This window comes from Passer montanus, unplaced genomic scaffold (genome assembly GCF_014805655.1).
Source record: "Passer montanus isolate IOZ18808 unplaced genomic scaffold, ASM1480565v1 scaffold68, whole genome shotgun sequence".
Lineage (NCBI taxonomy): Eukaryota > Metazoa > Chordata > Aves > Passeriformes > Passeridae > Passer > Passer montanus.
This window is the reverse complement of record NW_024371926.1, coordinates 1,141,196-1,163,209: the sequence shown is the minus strand read 5'-3', so window position 1 is coordinate 1,163,209 and position 22,014 is coordinate 1,141,196. Positions and strand designations below refer to the sequence as shown.

General features: G+C 48.9%; 1 protein-coding gene across 4 annotated transcripts in view; it reads left to right on the top strand.

Annotated features, from left to right (window-relative positions):
• Nucleotides 1-22,014, top strand: part of FHL3 (four and a half LIM domains 3) — a 25,175-nt gene extending 3,161 nt beyond the window's left edge. Inside the window, exons 1-6 of one of the 4 annotated variants that reach the window (XM_039729145.1) lie at nt 8,648-8,803; nt 17,346-17,530; nt 17,608-17,782; nt 18,399-18,568; nt 18,730-18,916; nt 20,063-22,014. In XM_039729145.1, coding sequence (XP_039585079.1) covers nt 8,797-8,803; nt 17,346-17,530; nt 17,608-17,782; nt 18,399-18,568; nt 18,730-18,916; nt 20,063-20,214 — 876 coding nt within the window. In that variant the 5' untranslated portion in view covers nt 8,648-8,796 and the 3' untranslated portion in view covers nt 20,215-22,014. Of the gene's footprint in view, nt 1-8,647; nt 8,804-17,345; nt 17,531-17,607; nt 17,783-18,398; nt 18,569-18,729; nt 18,917-20,062 lie in introns of those variants that run through there. The other 3 variants (XM_039729146.1, XM_039729147.1, XM_039729148.1) reach the window with 3 other exon arrangements.

The following is a 22,014-nucleotide window of genomic DNA, read 5'->3' as shown; positions in this document are numbered from 1 at the left end:
CCCACCAGGGCTGGGGTGTGTTTACTGGACTCTGTCTGCTCTGAGGTGGGAAAAGGAAAATACTTCATTCTGTGGAGATGTAGTTGCTGAAAAAAGTCCTTGGTCTTTGTTTCTTCTCTTCCTTCCGTTTTGCTCTGGTTTTACCAGGTGTAAAATACAATTGTCAACAGTTTACATGGAAAGGGAATGTCAGTTTTCCTGTTGAAGAAAATATCAAGGGTCTGATTGTGAAAGGAAAGGGGAAATTAAAGAATGCCACATGGCTTCCACCTTCCTGTATTTCACCCCAGCAGAACTGACCTCTTTGTCTGCTGATACTTGATAAATTGAGGACAATTTTAACAAATGATTCTGCCCTTACTCACAGGGGCCACCAAGAAAATAATATTACTCTGGGAGGAATCAGAAGGATATGTTCATTAGGACTAAATTAATAATGAAGAATTATTTAGTAATGTCTTAACACAGGATCCAAAGAACAATAGAATAAAAATCCTGAAATTTATGTTCTTGTTCTTAGTGTAGTCTCACTGTAACTTGATTTGGCCTGTGGTCATCTGATTGTTAATACATTTCGATTTTTTACTTGCCTCTGAATATGTTACCGTAGATATTCCCACATTTACAAACTGCAGAGTTATTTTATTTGAAGTATTTTGAACTTCCCAAATAATTAAAAAAAAACCAACCAAAAAAAAACCACCCCAAAAACAAAACAAAAAACCCCAAAAAAAATAACACCACAAATCAGCAGCATGGATAGATATTAATTCTGGACCCTTCTTTTTGGTGTCATGGCTGGAACAGCAGTTTGTTGATGTTTATGGCCAATCTGCCCAGTGCCAGCTCTGCTCAGGAATATAAATTATCTTCCAGCACCAGCTTGGTGCTGATGCCAAGGACACGATCTTGACTGCTTCCTAACTTAGCTTTGAACATCTGAGCCGTGAGGAATGAGGAATGTGCTGCATCTAACCTGGAGCTGTTGGCGGCCACCAATGTCATGAATCCAGTGAGTGGAGAAGCCAGCGCAGGTGACTGGACAGCTGGAGCTGTTTTCTCTACACAGGAGGGGCAAAGAGAACTCTGAATAGCTCAAGGAAATGCTTGGTGTTGTTTGAACAGTCAGAGATCTGCTTCCCTAGTGCTTCCTCCAGCACATGTTACACTTGACCCTGCCAGCGCTCCACGCCAATAGGAGTCAAGTCTTTGTCCCCAGTGGTAGATTAAACTGCTTGGCCATTGTTGCAAGTCCAAGATTTTCCTCTCTCACCCTGTTTAAATGACTGCTTGGATGTGCAGCCAAAGTAAATATGAGCTAATAAAAACTAGAGATAACACATTCAGAATAGTTGTTACCGACTAACTGTAGCACAAAGAGGCACAAGTTTTGCTGGCAGCTTTTCTGCTTAAGTTTTGAAGCTCAATTACCTGAAAAAGAATTGGTATGGATCAAGTATAACTTCCTTTCTATTGCAAAAGGGGAACTGTATCTGTATTCATGTGTATCTTTGGAGTAAGAAAAGCATCTGTTAGGCTGCTGAGGCTGTGGTGTTTGCCTTGCAAGGTACAGTGCATCAGCCCCAAATGGGCACTGCCTCACCTGAAAGCTGGAAGTGCTGTGGCAGGGCATGCATCTTCAGAATACTCTTCTATACCTCCCCACAGTCACTGTCCTTTTTGGCAATAAATTCATTTTCAATTGACTTTTTCAGTTCCTCAGCACACAGCCTGTGAGAGCCACTGCTGTAAGATAGCCCTGAGATCCATAGTTTGCTAGGGGTTGGAAGGAATGGAGATATTTACCTGGCTCTTGGAAGTGCCCCAGCTTACAGTAAAGGGAAGAATGAGGTTGGGGGAGTATCCCATCCCTGTGGAGGGGATATCCCACACACTTTGCTAGGGGTTGGAAGGAATGGAGATATTTACCTGGCTCTTGGAAGTGCCCCAGCTTACAGTAAAGGGAAGAATGAGGTTGGGGGAGTATCACAGTGGAGTGACAGGGATGGGATTGCCCCTGTATTCCTGTCATGCAGTGCAGTTGGACACCTGAGTTACAGCTGCTGCTGTAGTGAGGAGCTGGGAGGTCTGTAATTGTTTGGGATTAAGGCTGCTTTAAGAGCCTGTGTGTTACCAGCACACATACTCACTGTGTGTCTGGAGAGGGCTGACCTACTGGAGTCCTTCTACAGTGGCTTTCTTTGCTTTTCACTTCCTGAGACCTTTGGCTCTGGATTCAGTGTGGTCCTGCACTGTGTCCTTCAGCCCCTTCTGCAGTGGAATGGTCTGTGATGACCAAAGGGTTAGAGAAACTCAGGGCTGAGAGTGTGGTATGGCATTAAAGGATTAATGGCTACTGAGCAGTAATTACCATAAATTATGCAGACTAAGTCCAGATCTAGGAACAGTTTTACCTCTTTAATTCCAAGCCAGTCGTGGCTCATGCTGACAGCACACCTGGAAATGAGGTAACTGAGTAATCTGCCCACATTGTTCAGATCTGCTGGGGCTTGGGCACTGACTTAGTATGTGTTTTCCTTGCTCCTGGGCAACCTTTGTTCTCCTGCAGCCAGGAAGCCTCCCTGATGGGATAAGACAGGGTGCTTCTGTTCCTTTCTTGAGAAGGACGCTGTTAATTCACCTGTGGTGTGACTTCCCTGTGAAATTCCCTTCCCAGATGCAAAGATCTCACTGTTATTGCAGTACGAGATGGAAACACTTCAGTGCTGCCTGAACATGTTATTTAGGTCAGTTGCAAGGAAGATGGCAATGTGAATCAGAGGAGTTGGAAGAGAAAGAAAGTCATTAGACAGCACCTTGCCATCCCCTGCCAATGCGGGGATTTTCTCTGCTGACGCAGAAGCACGGCTGGAGCACACATTCATTGTCTTGTGCTCCTGTGCCTGGGGAGCTGGACTGGCAATGAACCAGGGCCTGCAAAGACAGACCCTACCTTTGCCAGTCTGCACCAGCACCTAGATCCTGGTGGGTGCATGAACTAATCTCTGAAAGAGAGAAACAAGGTCTCCTCCTCATCGCTCTGGAAAATGAGATATATCAGGATCATTGGCCTGACTGCATCCATTTTGGGTGAATGAGCCTCCAGAGGTGGTTTTACAGAGGCATGTTCATCATGCTGTTGTAATGTTGACCAGAGCAGCTCAGGGGATGTTCCCATCCCAGTAATGGGCATGTGGTGCCCAGTGCACTGCAGCAGCTCCCAGGGAATTCAGCAGAGCCAAGGCTGAGTGTGCTGGCCAGCCTTGGGCTGGAGGGCTGTCTGTGATGGTGGGAAACCCCTGAAAATATCCCACTGGGCAAGGCTCTGCCAGGCACTCCGTTTCCCTTCCCAAAGGAAATAGCCTGAATTTACCCAGTGCTCTGTAGAGACCTGTAGGCTAAAACAAATTATTTTTACACAGTAGGAAACATTGAGACCAACCTTAACTGATGAAGCAATTTGCCAGCTTTTAGCCTCAAGGTCCCTAGTCCCTCAGGGCTTTCCAGCGTAAAGACTTGGGTCGGTTTCCCAGAAAGATTCTCTTGGATATGTGCTTTTGGCTCATTACTAGCTGTTTTATTTTTCCAAGAGCCAGCTCTCGTTAGCTTCGTTCTCACAGCATTGTTTTCTTTCTAGAAGAAGCTTTTGCTGGCTCTCCTAAACTATTGCATGGGAATTGCTTACTAGCTTACATTTTTTTTGTTTGTTTTGACCCAAAGCTGTGCTTTGCTCCCCTCTGTAACACTGCCAGCATAATTTCCAGTCTCTTTTAAGCATATGTTTTGCAATAATATCTAAAGTCTTGGCTCCAAGTAACTGCCTTACAGAGAGATTAGTATCTTCTAACGAAGGAATTGAGAGGCAAATAGTGAGAACAAAAGCAATATCTTGAGAGCCTGTAAGACTATCCTGACCTTTCCCAAAGGCCTCAGCCTGGCCCTCAGTGTTCAGCAGATGGCAGAAATCAGGGTGGACTTTGATTTGTGGAGGCCTCTGCCTTGCTGCTGTGTTTGCGGGAAATGTGCTCAGCACATTGTGGCCATCTGGGCTTGACTGTACTATTCTGATAATCCCCAGGGAGCCTTCTCCAGCAAAGCTCATCCTTGATGGAAGTCCTCTCTGGCTGACCTTGTTGAAGGCTAGTATTAGCAGTGTGGGTTTTTGACATTTGACAGCAGCATTCCTCATAGGAAGAAAATGGGCTTGGGAAATGCTTTGTCCTGGCCAAGAAAAGTGCCACTCACCAGGTATCCATGTGGGCACACTGCTGGAATTACACTAAAAAGTGAGGAGGTTAGTGTTAATATTTTCTAAACTTCAAGAGGAAGTGTTGCAGGAATGCAAAGGCCATCAGAAAACCAACTGGAAAATTGCCTTGCTTTAGATGGGAGAACCAGATGGGGGGGTTTAACCTGGAGCTGAGAGTCTCAGAATTGCAGGGGAGCTCAGTGACTGGCCATTCACAGGGAGACAAAGAGTCAGATGAGGGGGTCCTGGCAGGAGCTGGAATCTTCATCTGGATCTAAATGAAGATCTGCTTTTCAGAAGAACTGAGCTGGCTTTGTCTGAAATCAAAAGAATGATTGGGTGCTCAGCATCCCTGGAACTGAGAGGTCAAAATATAGGCTGCCAAATTCAGGAAATGAAGAAAGAACAAAACCAAACCCTCTCGCAGGCTGTGTTTGAGGCTGTAACTGCTTTGCCTCAGATATTTAGTATTTCAGGTGTGGGGGAGAGTATGGCAGCTTGAGTGGCCAGTCCCACAGGCAGTGCTGTCCTGCACTGTGCATCTGGCAGTGTGTGCCTGGTTTTGTTTCCAAATCACACATTCTGCTCATGACCCACCCATGATGGGCTCTTGGACCTGTGGCACCGATTCTGCTCCCTCCTGCCTGTCCCTGGCCATCCATAGTGACAAATCTCACCCCTTTTCCTGACCTTTTGACTTTTCAGCTGTGCAGTGTGTGGAGCTTGCTCCAGGCTGCTTGTGACACAAACTCCCAGGAGAGTTTGTTTGTGTGATGGTGCCACAGAGGCTCCTCTCCACGTCTGTCCCGTGGCAGTTTGTCCCTGTGTTGCCCAGGCCAAAGGGACTCTCCTGCCTCTGGCTCTGCTGGCCAGCCCTCGTCAGCCACACTCTTGAGAAATCCTAGTGGAGATGTCGACCTGGCAGATGGAGGCTGTTACCTCATTCCACAAAAATGCTTTGTTATTGAGAAAATGGAAACTGTCTGAGGTTTGGGAGCTGAATAGAGTCATTGGTGTCTGTTTTAACCGCAGTTTAGTGGTGACTGCTCAAAAGTTCCCCTCTCTGAGCATTCCCTTTTCCTACACCCATAATCTTCAAGCCATTGGAGAGCTGCGATGACTTAACTCATTAGCTGAGCAAAAAATGTTGAATGCTGCTGCATGCTCTGCAGAAACTTCACTAAAACCTCAACATCTTCCAGCAAAACAAAAATTATGAGCCAAGAAATAACCCTTTGCAAGCTGTTGGCTAGAGAAGTGTTCCCTATGGATACTCAGCAAAATTCAACTCTTTTTACAGTTTCAGCTGGGTGTCTTGTTTACTTGACTTTGAAAAGCTCTATGAAGATTGTGCAGGAACTTCTTGGAGAGAAAAGACATGCTTGGAGACTTGGGTTTGTAATTCTTAAACACGGGTATCTGAGTCCCAGTCCTGAAGAGAAATTTCTTTTCATCAATTTTTAAAAGCAGATTTGAGGATTGTGGATTTGAGAGAGGAAAGACTAAAAATAGGGATTGAAGTTTTTGCAAGCTAGTTTTCATATTGCTGTGAATAATGACTTGGCTTAGCCCAGAAGAGCATTAACCTAAACACAGGCCTTGTTTTACTTAACTGATATTTGTGAAACTGGCATCTGATACCTCTTTTTGAGAACCTTTCATAGGCATTAATCAGCAGCACCCTAAGAGGACCAAGAGCAACAGCTTTTTGGAAATAAAATGAACACTTTATTTATGTATTTTTAAACTAATTAATCTTGGCAGGCCAAATGAATGTCTTCCAGCTGCTACAGATGGTTTTCACATGACTAAATATTTTGGTGTGTAGAAAAACCTAAAATAGTGGAACCACAAGATATTAAGTATTTAATTATTACCCTGGAATGTAAATATGACCTTGATATTTTAAATTTGTTTGCCCAAATTTCAAGTGTTCTCTTAGAAATCCATCAAGCAATGCATTTCTGATTTTGTTATCTGTAAAACAGAGTGACTACTCAGCATCTTCTCCAAATTTATTTAAATATCTGAGTGGGTTTTAGGAACAGGAATTTGCTTAACTGGAAAAATAATTCCAGCTGCTTGAGGCAGAACCCAGGATCGAGGTTTGAGATGTAATGGACTGGTTCTGTTCTAGATCCCTGCTTTCAGGTTTTGCCATAAAAATCCTTTCTAGGCTCAGCTCTGCTCTTAAGGAAGAAAACTTCTTAAGGAAGTTTTTTAATATAAAATACACATTGTAAAAACAATTAGCAGTTATTTTTTGGCCTGTACCTTAGCCATTTAGAACACATTCTGGCCATGTGTTGTCCCTGTAGTTGTAAAGCAACCTTATTTCTTGAATGATCCAAGCCCATAAGATTTCCTTCATGTGAGTGTGTCAGAGGTGATTTCTGTAGTGGTTCAGGGCTGTGTGGCTGCAGATCATACACAACCTGCATGCACACTCAGGCTTCTTGTCAGAAATGTCTTTTTGTAGTTCTTCTAATGAAACAAAAGAAAGGGAATCATACAGAATATGTATCTGAAAGGCCTAACCTTCAGCACAGCTGAAGACAAAAATTCTTCTCTGAGGTCCACACCTGATGTCACTGTTTCTGGATATTGCTCAAGATGGGGAGACAACAAAAAAATAATGGGTCTAAGCTGTCCCTGACTGCAAGAACTGCATTTGTCAGCATCATGAGCCCCATTCAGTACCAGACTAAACTCCTGACTTTTGACCTCACCTTGGAATTCCACTGCCCTCATTTAGGGAAAACATGGCTTTTTCCTTTCTTAAAAACGAACCCATTTTGAACTGGTGCATAACTTCCTGGTGCTGCCCTATCCCAGTTCTGCCTGCCAGCTCAACCTGCTCACTGCTAAACCCCAAGTTTAAATAGCAAGAGCAGCTAGCAGAGGCACGGTGTTGGTTGGGAGATCTGGGCTCTGGATTAGCTGTGCTCTGTGACAGCACAGCACCGTGTCTGTTACAGGGCTGGAAGGCACCTTAAAGACCATGTCCCTCTCTTCCTTCCCCTGCTCCTCACAGAGTCAGGGTTGTGCAATCTATAGATGCAGGTGTGTACCCCACATTGGGTGTCACAGTTTCCACTGACAGGGGTACGTGCTGCATCTCCAAAGGAGAAGAAAGATGGAACTTGGATCTTGGTTCCATTTTTAGTTCTACAGGCCATGCCTAGTGCCAGAACTCTCTGAGGTGCAAATCCCAGGAGGGAGATAGCATTACTCCCTGACCTGTGGGTATTACAAGGGTAAATAATGTTTTTGCTGCTGACAGCTGTTAGGGAATTGAGGAAGCCACAATCCAGTGAGAGGTGTGGGATGTCAGCTCTGGAAACTGAGGACTTTTTGCATTAATGATCTTGCACTGGATCGTCACATATGTTTGTGTCGCTGGCAGTAGGGAATCAGGGAGCTAAACTGCTTCCCAGGTAAATCTTTAGTTTGTGTCCTTAAATTTGGATTGTTTATTCTCATCTGCCTCTTTCCTTGGCACATGGACATTTTCAAAAAGAAAAGCTAGCATTTAAATCTAAAGGCATTTCAGTGGCTCCTTCTAGCTCATTGAACAGTTGACATCAAGAAAATTGCTGAGTGCCTAACTCAGAACATTCTGGAATACATAGACTAGTAGTGGAATCACCAAGAGTCATTAAAAGCAAAAAGTGCACAGCGTGTTTTGCATCTATCTCAGCCAAGAAAAGTTTTATTTCTGCTATTTCACAACGCTTTGCAAACACCATATAACTCACAGAAAGATTAAATCTGGCCCAATGTGCATGTGCAGAAGTGTTGGATGTGTTGCTTTTGGAGAGCCCAGAGCTGAGTGTGGGAAATCATAACTGCATGTCAGGTTGGTGAAGGTGCACAGATTGTGTTGTGCTTCATGCTGTGTGAAACAGCAATAACTACAGGGTGATGAAATAATGCTTTCAGGTCTTGATAGCTTGGAGTTTTAATTTTAGAAGAAGATGTAGAGCAGAACTTTGAATAAAGATGGAAGAGGGAAATGCAGAGACCTTGAATGATGAGTAGATCAGGCTGTTTGAGCCACACTAACCCTTTCAAGTGACAATCCAGGTTCTGCTGCTCACCTTGTTAGCATCTGATTTGGTAAATCAGGCTGATAATGATGTTCATGAGTTTTTCACTTTATGTTAGGAGTTTTGCTTCTTCTCTTTTGTTTTTTCTATCATGACGTACGTTTAGCAATAGAAAGGCTTTGGAAGTGAAATACGTCTACACAAAACTGGAAAAATTCTCTTGTGAAAATTTAGAGTAACTTATTGCAAGTGTCCAATTTCTAGTCACAAGTAATGACATTTAAACCCCTGTAGGAAATACAATCCCTGTGCTGATGTCAGCCTTGGTTTATGATGTGAGTACTTTTGTTGCTGGACAAGCACTTGAGTGTTTGCTGGTGAAGTGATGATTTACTCAGTGAGAGTGTCTGGCTGGTGGCACCTGCTGTAGCTGGCTGAGGTGAGGGTAGAGGAGCACCCTGGCACAGCTGGGTTCCTGCTGCTCCATCGCTTTCAGCAATGCAAGGTAACACAATGCAAGGTAACACAATTGGGCTGAGCTTTTATGGCCGGGGTTTGCCAGTTTGGGACAAATAGCTTGTAAATGGAGCACTTTTGTTCTGATAGTTCCAGAACAGAGGGAGGGTTGTTGGCATTGCAGCGAAGCCCCTGATCCTCAGGCTGCTTGAGCATGTGAACAGCTTTGGGAACCTTTTCCCAATAGTCAGAGTGCACATCAGCATCAATGAGTGTGGAGCAGAGAAACGGGCATTGCTTCACATCTGCTGCTTCAGGGGCTGAGACAGCAGCTCTTCCTGGTCTTCAGCCGAAAGGTGCCAAGAGAGGAGCCTCTCTTAGTGAAAATTCTGGTCTTTCTGAGCCTTTTTAACCTGTGGGAGATGTGCTTCATGTAGGTTTCCTTGTAAATCCCAGATGGGAATTAGAGAATGAGATTCTGAAAAGGAGCCACAGACCTGGAGCAGGGACTCTTAATCTTGTTACTTTTCTGTTCATGTGGGATTTTTTTTTCTGTAAAGGAACAGATTTTCCTCTCTTTCTGAGTTTTTAGGCACAGTCAGTCCACATGTTTACTGAGCTGCCTGCCAGCAGCAGCTCCAGTTCTGAGATAGACATGTCCAGTGGGCAGGGGCATGGGGTTGGAAACTCCATGTGCAGCTATAAAGGCATTCATACATTTTGTGGGCATTTATGTCCCTTAAAATAACTGTTTCCGCATAGTCTTTTGGATGTGGCACAGTTTTCCCTTTCATTGGTGCCACCAAAGACTATTTCTGCACAGAAACAGCAGCGCTTGTTGCATCTTGCAAATTTCCTTTTAGCACTTGCAAGGAGTTACTTTGTAGAGATATTATGCAAAATACGTGACAATTGCAACTGATGGCTTCTATTAATTGAATTTTGCAGTACTTAAGAGTCTTTTTAAAGGTGTCAGTGAGAACGGTTTGAAGATAACCAGCTCTGTATCATAAAGTAAATGACACGTGCTGGCCAGATCACCTGGCAGAGAAGTCTTCAGTCACAGAAGGGAACTTGTTCCACTTTTCCCCTGGCTGGAAGGTGTTCCCTTCCCCTCCCAGCCATGCCATCTGTCCCCTTTGCTGGGCTGTGCTGCCCTTGAGAGCGCTGCCCTGTTTGGGGAGGGCTGCAGCTGGCACACGCAGCATCTCCCGGGCAACAGAAGATCCTCGGTTTTGTTTCGGACAACCGTCAAGCCAAGCCGTTCCCGGGCTGGTAACATGAGACAATTTGTCTTTTGCCAGGACTCAGTCCTCCCCCAGATTTAGAAGCTGCTCGCATGCTTCGTGCTGCAGGGCTGGCATTGCCTTTGCTCGCGAGGGACACCAGCAGCTGTAAAAAGCACTTTATAGGGAGGCTGTCCGTGTGCCTCCAAGAGCCAGCACAGGTGGGGAGGCCCTCGGGGAGTGCACAAGTGTCACTGCAGCGTCTCCTGTCACCTTCCCGGCGTTCTCTTCCCTCTGCTGATTTTGGAGAGCCCCGAAAAGCACAAAACTGCCGGGGCTCAGATGCACATTAGCTCTCTCCATCAATAGATCTGCTTACATGCAAGAGACCAACTGTAAATGCTTGTGTTTGGGAGGCAAAGAATCAAATCGGAAGAGGGAGGATTTTGACCAAATTTGGTGAAAAAATTCACTTTGCCCTTTAAGTAATAGGCGTGCATTAAATAAAGCATGTCTGGGATATGTGTCTTTTGCTGCTACTGGAAGTCAAAGTTGCTTTGTTTATTGAAAAGAAACATGAAGCTGAGCAGAGCCTTCACCAGCAAAAGAGCTTTCAGGCTTGCTGGGGAGACAGGGAATAGGGGACTGGGCTCAAATGGTACAGGTTGGTTTTCAGCACGTGAGCAAAAAACACCATCACTGGGGCTGTGTCCAGTACTTGAGGCAGTCCCTTGATTGCCTTTTTGGGCAAAACAGGGATAATCTCACAAGGATATTTTATTAAGGACTGCAAAAAGCTTTGTATTAACCTAAATTATGTATCAACTCAGAAAAAAGAATGGCTTCATCCTCAGTTTAAAAAGCAGCTGTCTCTAAGGGAAAGAAAAGTGCAAACTACAGTGTAAGGATTCAGTTGTGAGAGAACTTCAGGGAAATAGAGCGGAATTACATTATTTTGCAGTAGTATCTACATTGAGATGCACAGGCCCCAAGAACTAGCAACTAGAGCAGTCAGATTATTTTTTCTGCATATAGGCTGTGATGTCTGTTTGAGTTGCAGATTCTTGTGTGCTGAGCTGATCCAAGATGAAGGTACATTGGCCTCAGTGTGCAGTTAGTCATTTCCTGTCACGCTTTCATGTTTGAATTCTGTTGTACTGCATATGACCTTTATTTTGTGGGGCAAAGAGATCTTGGAAACACAATTGCCAGGAATCCTCAGATTGTTAAGTTGGATAAGCAATGAGGCATTGATACATATGGCTGTGGGTTGCATGGCCATAAACCAATTCAGTCCAAAATTAACCTTTCAATGCTAGATTATAGCGTGCTCACAACATGGTTATTGGGAGTAATTGCACACCTGTCCCTTGCTCCTTTTTGAGAACTGACAGGAGCAGCCCTTTCCCTGGACTGCAGCTCCTGCTCCTCCGATCACACCAAAGCTCCTGTGATCAGTCACATTCCCTGAAACTTGGCTTCAGCATCTTTCTTCCTCTTATGGCCACTGTGACCATGTGTGCAGCTGCTGCCCTCAGCCAACCCCTGCCTCGGTGGTAGCTGTGCCCGGCTGCCAGTGTCCCCTGCTTGTCACTGGCACGTGGCAGGAAAGGTACCTGTCACGAGGAGCCTCTCTTTTCTCTGCAGCCTCCTCAGAGACTAGCCAGAATCTCTCCTAGCATGATTTTAAGCCTTAGGTTTTGTAACTGCCTCACAGAAGGGTCTGTGTTGAGCTGGCCAGAAGTTTCTGGAGTGTTCCTGTCTTGCTCCTCTGCTCTCAGACTTGTTCCATCTGTTAATGGTCTGTTTGAATGTTATGGGTCCAAAGTGCCCAAATGACTTCAATTCCTGACTTCCTGTTGAGTGCACAGAATTTGCTTACTTTCTGCTCATTTTGAATAAGATTAACAGTTGATCTCTTGAGCAAACATTCCAATTTAATGTCAGCAGAATGACATAGGCTGCCTGCTCTGCGTGTTCCCAAATAGTTTTACTGCTGTTAGCTACACCTCTGAAAGACCAAGATTTCGTTCAGAACCTAAAATGGCTAGTTAACCCCTACACAATTAGGAATAAATGTTAAACTCTGAAATCATTCCCTCTTTTTTTTTACTTGGCAGAGTTTTTATTTTTATTGTTGCGTAGTAGGGACTCTTCAGCTTCTTTGTCAGACCCTGGTGGAATTAGCTTTCCTTAAAGAAAGTAAGTCCAGAGCAAGTGCAGGATTGTCTCTTGTGCCTCTGCCTGTGCTGTGGGTACCTCAGGAGCCCAGCACAGCAGTGCTGGCAGCTTGCCCTTGCTCACCTTGGACCGGGTGTGATGTCTCTGTCACAGCTTCCTGCAGGCACCCCCGGGCAGGCTGGGGGCTGGAGGCAGGTGTGATTTTCTTACTGATTGCATTCTGTTTAAGAGTACAATCAGACATTTATGGGATAGGTGTGGTTTTGGCACTGTCCTTTATCTGTATGCAGAGCTGCCAGGAGCAGGCTGTGATATGGCTTTGTTCTTTGAATGGGGCAACTCAAAGATCCCTCCTGAACAATGGGAAACCCTTATTTTGTCATTCTAAGACTCAATTAAAGTCATGCAACAGTTTAGGTCATGTGGCTTCTCAGATTCTGCTTCTTCAGATTTAACGGATTCTGCTGCTTCTTCCTCACAAAGCTGTGGGCATTTTCAGGAAGCTGCTTACCTTGCTGACAGCAAGTTATTTTATTTGAAATGCAAGGTGGTTCTTTGCAGTGCTGCCAGCCGTTTTACTCAATCTGTTGCACAGCCTGGAGCAGCCCATGACGGCTGTGGGCAGGAGGGTGTCCTGCCCGTGCTTGGGGGAAAGGCTGAGGTGCAGCTTGCTCAGCACATGCATGAGCACAACGCCCCAGTGGTGCAGGGAGGCTGTGGCCATACACCCAGCTGATCTGCTTATCTCCTGCCTCTGAGGCTGACTGTAAGAACCAAACTTTCCCTGTGTGTTGGAGAAATGAGCTGCAGCATCCTCTGGTTGTGCTGGTGATGAGGAAGCTGCCGTGTGAGGCCTGTGGCTGTCCTGATGGTCCCTGCAAAGAATCCTTGCCATGCTGGAGCCCTCCTTCCTAGTTAGATTTCAGAGCTGTCCTGGGGAAGGCTGAGGCTGGAAGGCAGCTTGGAGGCAAGAGCTGAGGGCAGGAAGTGACTCAGTGGTGCTGCAAGCAGGCGGGTGAAGGTCTGGTGCAACTCTGCTCCCAAGGGTGCCCCATGCAGGCTGGGTCACCCTGAGGGAGCACTGGCACCTCTCCCCAGCTGCCTCAAGCTCTCCTCTGACAGCCCTGGGGATGCTGCAGGTCTGCAGCAGCGCTGGTTTGGGAGCAGAGTGACAGGGCACAGTGAGTGTGCAGGAGCCCCCACAGCACCCCAGGGAGCTGGCCCTACCCCCAGGAAGCTGGGCTGGCCTGGGGCCAGGGTGCACAGTGACCCTGTGCAGATCCCCAGGAGTGGTGTCAGCAAACGTGGAGTGAAAGCACTCCCAGCATAACAGAGGGGCTGGAGCTGCTCCTCAGAGCAAGCAGCTGGTTTGCCTTTTAGGGTCGGCAGCAAGCAGAAACAATTTCATGCAGATTCCAGGACCCATAATGGTTCTGGAAAGCTAGCAGGAACAAAAAGTGTTCTTCTCCTCTGCTGACCTTGGAGTGCTTTGGGGACTGTCTTTCAAAGCCATGTCCCTGGACGGTTTCATCCTTACATGGGGAATACTTGCCTGCCCCAGTGAGGTGGTGCTTTCTCTTCTGTGTCTGTTTAGGTGTGAACTGCAATTGCTTATATTTATGCTTAGACAGCCGTGAGGAGGTGAGAATAGGCAGGGACCTGACAGACAGTCAAAAGCAGGTCTTTTCCTATGTCCTGGAAAGATGAAGTGTTTCCCTAGGAATAGCCCCATGGATTACTCTAGGGTGACTCTGTGGAGCAGCTGGTTGTGAGCTGACAACAAACAAACTGGTGTGAAGTTACATGGGGTACAGCTTCAGCACACACACAAGACTCCACACCTAAGGAGTTCACTGTAGGAGCAACCATCTCAAAAGGCCAGTTACTCTTCAGTGATTGTGTGGATCAGGCCTTACTCTGCCTCATTTCATAACAAATCCCTGGTTTATTGGTGCTAAAATTAATGCAGTGATCTCCTGGGGCTGTTGCTAAGCCATGGCTTCGGACAATGACACCAGGGTGGTGTTGGGTGCATGTTACTCTCTAATTAGAAAGTGGACTTTGCTGTGCTTCCTTGACAAATTGCTGACCTTTTCCATACATGAAGCTATTCTGAGCTCTGCTCCAGACTGATCAGATTTGCATCGTGGAACACTTTGAATGTTGTTTGTGAGTGAAGCTCTTGTTCCTAAAGCTGTTTGTTCACGGGCACAGGAGAGGAGCTGAGCTTCCTTTGCTCCATGAGCACAACTACATCTTTCAGGGAACTGCAGGGAAAGATGAGGCAGCTGGCAGGCATATATCTGTGTTTATTTTTGCCCTCAAACAGCTAGTGAGACAGCTGAGCAATATCCCACATCCAGCTCCACCATCACCCTGTACAAGGGACCTGCTTCAGCAAGCCTTGTCCCCCCAGACCGGAGCCATCTGGCAATGCACAAACACTCTTATTTGCAACTGCAATCCCATCATTATAGGGCAACACCTTGGTTAGCATTTGAAGGCGTTCCTGACATCAGCCCAGCACACTCAACACACAGCTGATGTTTACAGGGTGGTGCAAAGGATGAGCACATGCTCGCTGGCACAAGAGTGATTGCCTATATTCTATGCCTGAGCCTCTGTTAAAGGGGGTTTGAATGCATTTTAAAACTCCCTGTCCTTCATAAAGAAGGCAATTTCTAGGTTCATCATTACAATCACAGTAAGAATGGTGGGCTTTTCTACTATTTCTTTTACTCCATTTCTTTTGTCCCACCTTCCTCTTCCCGGTCTCACAGCACCACATCTCAGGGACGAAGATGCTGCGTTTGCTTTGGTGCTGCCCAGGCTTCAACACCCCTGCCCAGCTCTGCATCTGAGAGCAGAACAAAGGGAGCAAACAGCTTATCTAACACAAATAACCCTGAGCAAACTTCCTGGGCCTGTTCTTGTTCTGTTGAAAAGGCAGCACAAAGTCTGTTCCTGTGTGCAGCCTTGGCCACGTGAGGCTCCCAGGCCTGGCTCTGCTGCACCCCCAGCCTGGGGAGCAGCACTCAGCTCCCAGCGTGCAGCAGGAACACAGATTTGGGGAGAAACTGCTCAAAGTGGCCCACTGCTTTAGGGTCCTCCTTGGTTTATTGTTCCTGGAGGGGTTTGTTTTTCACTTCCTGTTCTGACAGCATCAGTCAGGGGTAGTGGTGCTCAGGAGGCTTATTGCTCATCACTGGTAAAATCCCAGCCTTCTTCATTCAGGTTGTTTTTCTTCCTTTGTGTCCTCTGAGTCTGTATTACTGGACCACAGAGCTAAAGTGCAGCCCATTGAGAAACATGGAAGCTCCCTGCTCTGGCAGTGCCGTAGCCTCTGCTGAGCAGGAGTGCTCATTACAGGTCCTCTTAGCACAGACACACCTTGGAAAGTTCCCTTCACCAGGGCTGGGACAGGGGAGGAGGAGAGCTGGAAATTTCATTTAATTCTTTGCCAGAGAGAAAGGTCCCAGGTAGCTTCAGGGAGCAAAGGCAAGTGGGGTGGCAGAGAGGGCAGCAGTGGGTGAGGAGCAGCCAGGAGCTGTGTGGGGGTCAGGGGAGCTGCTGCCCAGTCACAGGAGCTCCTCGGGGGTGCCCCAGAGGGGAGGGACACTGCAGGGGACAGCACAAGGTGCAGCTCAGCACTCTGTACCAACCCCCCACGTGCCTGCCTTGTGCCCAGTAACAGACTGGGCATTGCCTTGTTCTGCAGGCACAGGGCTTGCTGGCTGGAGCTTTGGGGAGGCTCGGTGGAGCACTGGCCCCAGCCCGTGCTGCTGGCAGGGACAGGCTGTGGAGCTGCTCCTGCAGCCACAGCCACACAGGCTGGAGGGCACGGAGCAGGCAGTGGCCTGGGTGGCAGCTGGTAATGAGTGTCTGAAAAGGAACTTTGTTCCCCCTCACTTGGTCACGTAGCCATGTGGGAGCGCTGGATTTATTCTCCATCAGTCCTATCGGCACATACCAGGCTTGACAACAGCTGGGAGCTGTGTGGCTTGGCCAAGAATAGCCCTGGGGAGCTCTGGGCGGTGAGTCAGAGCTGTCTGGATCAGCTCCTGCCCCGGAGGCTGCCTCCCAACCTACAGCTGGCTGTGGGGAGGGGGTGCAGGGCTGCTAGGGAGCTCCCTGACCATTAAATGCTTAACTGCAGATTGAGCTGTAATTGCTCTCTGTGAAGTGGGTGGGTTTGTGAAGAACTCAGCAGTGGAGGTGCTCTGCAGCTGACAGCTCCCTTGAAACTCAATGGGCTTGTCTACACTTGACAGCAACCCGGGTTAAAGAAGGGTGTGATTTTGCAAGTGGAAAACTCCATGTTTAGGAATAACCAGGCTGAACAAAACAGGAGGAAGACAGGCTTGTTCTGGAGTTAATGCTCCAAAGAAAGCAAAGTAGTTCCACAAACCTGTTGTCTGTGAGGGAGATAAGCAGCAAGGAGAGATGTCAGGTCTCCTTCATGCCAAGCCCCAGCAGGTGCTTGTGGAACACCCATCTGCCCCATAGCTTCTTCCTGGAGAGTGTTTGTAGTTGGAGCAGCACATGCAGAACAGTTTGCTGAGACGAGGCTCCACAGCCAAGGCACAGAGCAGAATGCCCAATTCCTGCTTCCCTATGGAGCCGTTGCTTTAACCTCTGGAGAAGTTCCAGGGTTTGAGCTGCCAGCAGCTCCTCAGGCAGAGCTTTCAGCATTGTGAGGAGCTCTGCTACTGACCACGCAGGGCTGAGCGTGGGTCTCTGAAGGGCAGCTGGGCACAGATCTCCCTTAGGGTGCCTGGCTCAGACATCACAGTGGACACACAACCACGTGGCATGTGCATGGTTTTGGTGCCAAACCAAAACTTTTCATGCAGGAAATTTCTCCCTTTTTATTTTACACTTCACCTCCCAGGATGGTAGCAAAGAGTGAGGAGCTTAGCTGCATGCTGACATGTCCAAGTTTTCTGAGTGGTGCCAAAGGTCTCCAGCTGTGAACTGAAGAATAAGCCTGAATCAAGGTTCATTGCAGGCCCTGGTGTCTGCAGGCTCTTAGGGCATGCAGCCCCAGAGCAGGAGCACAGCGGGGTCTGTCCCCTGTGTGACAGCAGCTGGTGGCTCAGTGCAGGGACTCTGGAGGTGGCAGGGTTGCACAGGGACATCTCGGACAGCCCCAGCTGATACTGACCACCCCTGCCCTGCTCTCAGCAGGTGAAGGAGGGCCTCAGACCAGCACCATGACAGAGTGCTTCGACTGTGACAACTGCAAGGAGTCCCTGTATGGGCGCAAGTACATCCAGATGGACAATGGCCCCTACTGCATCCCCTGCTACGACGCGCACTTCGCCAACACCTGCGACGAGTGCAAGGAGCTGATCGGCCACGACTGCAGGGTGAGTACAGGCCCTGCACACAAGCAGGCCAGTTCCCAAGGCCTTTGGTCCCCTCCTCATGCTGGCTGTCCTCCCAGGAGCTGTACTACGAGGACCGCCATTACCATGAGCACTGCTTCCGTTGCTTCCGCTGCGACCGCTCTCTGGCTGACGAGCCCTTCACCTGCCAGGGCAAGGAGCTGCTGTGCAACGACTGCTACTGCAGCGAGTTCTCCTCCAAGTGCATCGCCTGTGAGAAGACTGTCATGCCAGGTAGGAGCAGCTGACTTGAGTGTTGCAGTTTGTTCCTGGCCCCTTGGTGTCAGTTGGGGCTGCAGGTCCAGCATGAGAGCAGCATGGAAGAGTTGGGTCTCTGTTTTCCTGCCCTTCTGTCCTTTGTTTGTCCAGCAAGACAGCACTGCTGGACAAGCTGTGATCTCCACAGCAGCCCCACAGCTATCTGTTCCCCTTTTTCATGGTGAAGTGAATGAGGGAGGAGATAACAAAGGGTTTCCTGGGCATTTTCTGCTGTGTGCTGACAAGAAGAGACAGAATGACTGAAGATGTGTGAGTGTCTCTGGAGAAGGCCTGAGGCAAAGGCGTGTGTGTCTTTACTTGGCTATTTTGGCACCATCTTCAGATGTAGTTACATCAGGCATCTCTGCCATGGCCTTTGTGCCAGTGCTGGGGACATGTTCCTGCAGCCCTCCCCTTGTGGCTGTGCTGTGGGCCTGAAGCCCCCTCTCCATCTCCATGGTCCTGAATTGCCACGGGGAAGGGAACATAAAGCCAGGTGCACAGGAGCACAGCTCATCCTGCCCAGCCCCCACATCCCTGTGTGCGTGTGCGTGTGCTGCTCCCTTCTGTCACTGCAGGGCTCTCTTTGCAGGCTCCCGTAAGCTGGAGTACAATGGACAGACCTGGCATGAGCATTGCTTCATATGCAGCAGCTGCCAGCAGCCCATCGGGTCACGGTCCTTCATCCCAGACAAGAAGGATTATTACTGTGTCCCCTGTTATGAGAGCAAGTTCGCTCCTCGCTGCACTCGATGCAAAAAGGTACGTGTGGAATGAGAGCCCAGAGCCCCCAGCTCTGAGGCAGGGACAGGGAACTGCCTGCTCCTGCCTTAGCCCTGTCAGAGGAGGGTTCAGGTGCCATCACCCCGGCTGGGCTGTTTCCCTTTGCCTGTGTGTCACCAGCACGTGCTCTGTTCCTGCAGACCCTCACCAAGGGAGGAGTGACCTACCGGGACGAGCCCTGGCACAAGGAGTGCTTTGTCTGCACGGGCTGCAAGACCCCCTTGGCTGGGCAGCAGTTCACCTCCCAGGATGACAACCCGTACTGCATCAAGTGCTTTGGGAACCTCTATGCCAAGAAGTGCAGTGCCTGCACAAAGCCCATCACAGGTGAGCAGAGCAGCTCTCTGAGGAGCCCCGTGATGCAGTGGTCCTGGGGCTACTTCTGTCCCTTTGTCTGTGTCTCTCACAGTGGTGAGCTGTGTCCTGTGGGAGGAATTCCTTCTATCCACAGGTAAAGGCTCCAAAGTGATTCCTCAGAGCATGATCTCATGTCTCTAGCTTGCCTTTTTTGATACTGATTGTCCTGTCCTGTGAAAAGGTTGTTCACACACAGGGAAAGCCTACAGCAGCAGCTGGTGCAGGGGAGTCTGGATCTGCTGTACCTGCCTAAAGCAGGGGAAGTAAGGGATCCTCTTCTGCAGAACCCCCTAAAAGAGTCTGTCTTCCTTCCTGCCCTCCCCCACTTGACCTTCCCCCTTGCAACTCCCAGGCTCTTGCTGCTGGGAAGGCAGGAGAAGCTGTGAATCAGCTGGTGACTCAGAGGATGATTGTGGCTGAGGACAGCTCCCAGGCACCCACTTCCCCTCTGGTCCTTATCAGTTTGTTGCCACCCTGGGGAGAAGAGGGTCACAGCTCACCAGTCCAACAACTGCCAGCAGAGAAAGGAAACTCCTGTGGAGCCTCTGCAGGAGCCTGGGCCTGAGCTGGTGGCAGAATGGGTCTTCCCAGGATTTGATTAAATCTCTGGAGAAGTTCCAGGGTTTGAGCAGCTAGCAGCCCCTCAGGCAGAGCTTTCAGCATTGTGGGGAACTCGGCTACTGACCACGCAGGGCTGAGGGTGGGTCTCTGAAGGGCAGCTGGGCACACAGATCTCCCTTAGGGTGCCAGGCTCTTAGACATCACAGTGGACACACAACCACGTGGCATGTGCATGGTTTTGGTGCCAAACCAAAACTTATCATGTTTGAAAAGTTCTGTCTGACTGTGATGGTGCAGCTCCTCTCCCAGCTCCTCCTAGGGGAGAAAATTGTGATTCTGGTCCAAATATATGAACCCTGCAAAGTCTGCTCTGAAGCAATATTAGTGCTTTTCCCCCACCAGAGTGGAGATTTGCATTATTTGATCCTGGGGTGTGTTTTGGGTGCCACCACCAGTGCCATGTGTAAAGACCTGACCTGGAGATGAGCAGTCTGTCCAGGAAGCTCATCCCGGTTTCCCCAGAGCCTCTGCCATTTCCCTCTGTCCCTCCCACAGGTTTTGGTGGTGGCAAATACGTCTCCTTTGAGGACCGTCACTGGCACCACAACTGCTTCAACTGCGCCCGCTGCAGCACCTCTCTGGTGGGGAAGGGCTTCATCCCCGACAACGACGAGATCCTGTGCCGCGACTGCAGCAGCGACCTATGAGCCCCCGAGGGCACGGCGGGGCAGGGCCTTCCCCTGTTCTTCAGGGCCTCTGTGCCAGGTGCCCCGGCAGCACTGCAGGGGCAGAGCACGAGGCACAGGAGACGGGGGCTGACCTGAGCCACGGCGTGTTCAGGGGGCCCCTGTGCCCCCTCCCTGAAGGCTACAGTACGCTGTGCTATGGCTCTGTGCAGTCAAAGCTAAATAAAGCTGAAAAAGGAGCTTCAAGACCCCCCCATTATTTACTCTTTCTTTTCGCTTCCAGTCTAACCAGGCACGAGCCCAGGCCTCCAGCTGAGCAAAGGGCAGGAGTGGCTTCGGCACTGGGCTGCAGGATCTGCATGCTGGCAAGCGTGTATCCACCCCTGGCACTGACCTCTCTTCTGACCTCTCTTCTTCCTCCGTGTGCTTCCCTCGCTCTGGGTGGCACAAGGCAGTGTCTCGGGGCCATGCAGCTTGGCCATGCTGGCCTGTGTCACAGCTGGCTTTGCACAGCCTTCCCACATGCACAGCTGGCCCGGGCATGAAGGGCACTGTCTTCTGTTCTAGAGGTTTGGGGACACCAGGCTGGAGTATGGCCAGGAGAAGAGCATACATCCTGTCAGATGGGATCCACCTCAGGAATTCTGTAGCACCTCACTCCTTGCAGGCCAGACCCTTTGCTCAGAATCTCCATGGCACTGCTCTCTTAGCTGTGAATGAGGAATTCAAGTCACTTGTAGGTACGGGGCTTTCAGCCCACCCACACCTACCCCATTGCCATCCACCTGTGCTGTGACCTCCCATGGCTGGGGTGGCTGAGCTGGAGCTGGGAGTGCTGGCCTGCTGATGCTCAGGTGCATCTGGCAGAGCCCTAGAGAAGGGCATGCTGAAGGCTGAGAGCACTCAGAGCTTTATTCCTTTTCCATCCCTCTCATGAGGATCCATGGGACGGGCACTGCTATCAGAGCCCAGCTGCCAGCAGCACTGGGAGCACCAGAGATCATTAATTCAGGGAAGGGAGAATTGCCCACAGACTGTGCCTGTGATTAGTAGCTGCTGGGAGGGTCTGCAGGAGCACAGGGCTGCAGCACAGAGAGCAGCTGAGGGGGCAGCAGGATGTCCACAACCTGCTCTTCCAGGGCTGCCTGTGTCCCCGTGGTAGGCAGGGAGTGGTGGCTCCTTCCAGCCACACTCATCCTTCCCTGTGTCCCAAACAAGATGCAAAGCAAAGACCATGGGTGGGGTGGGGGGTGGGGACAATAACTTTGCATTGCCCAGGTCCCAGTTGGCCCTAAGTGCAAAATAGGGTGTCTGGAGCCATCCCAGACTCACATGAGGCCTTGAGCAATCCTTGCCCAATGGCTGAGCTGGCCCTGGGCTACGGCCCCTCCCAGTGGGATGCTCATTCCTGCCTTGTCTCTACATCTTTCTGCTTCTGTCTCACTGGGACACTTTCCGACCCTGCTTTCCTGCTTAGTCAGCCACATGCTTTTCTGAAAACCTGTTCTTGTGGGTGTTTTTCCTTTTGTACTCATTTGTCATGAATATCCATCATTTTGTACACAACTGCAGGATAAAGGGGCTAGCCCCCCACCCGGGCTTCACTTAAGAACAGAAAATGTTATGCATGTTGAAGTGTTATTACTCTGTGTCCAGATCCTTGTTGAATCCTTGTTTGGAAGCTTTGATGACAGCAAATCAGAGTTTGTGTGTTTGCTATTATGAGAGGAGCTTGGAGCCATCTCCAGAAGGAATTGTCCTAAACCTCAGCGTCCTCTGTATTTCCTACAGCTTTATACAATAAACAAACCATTTTCGTGA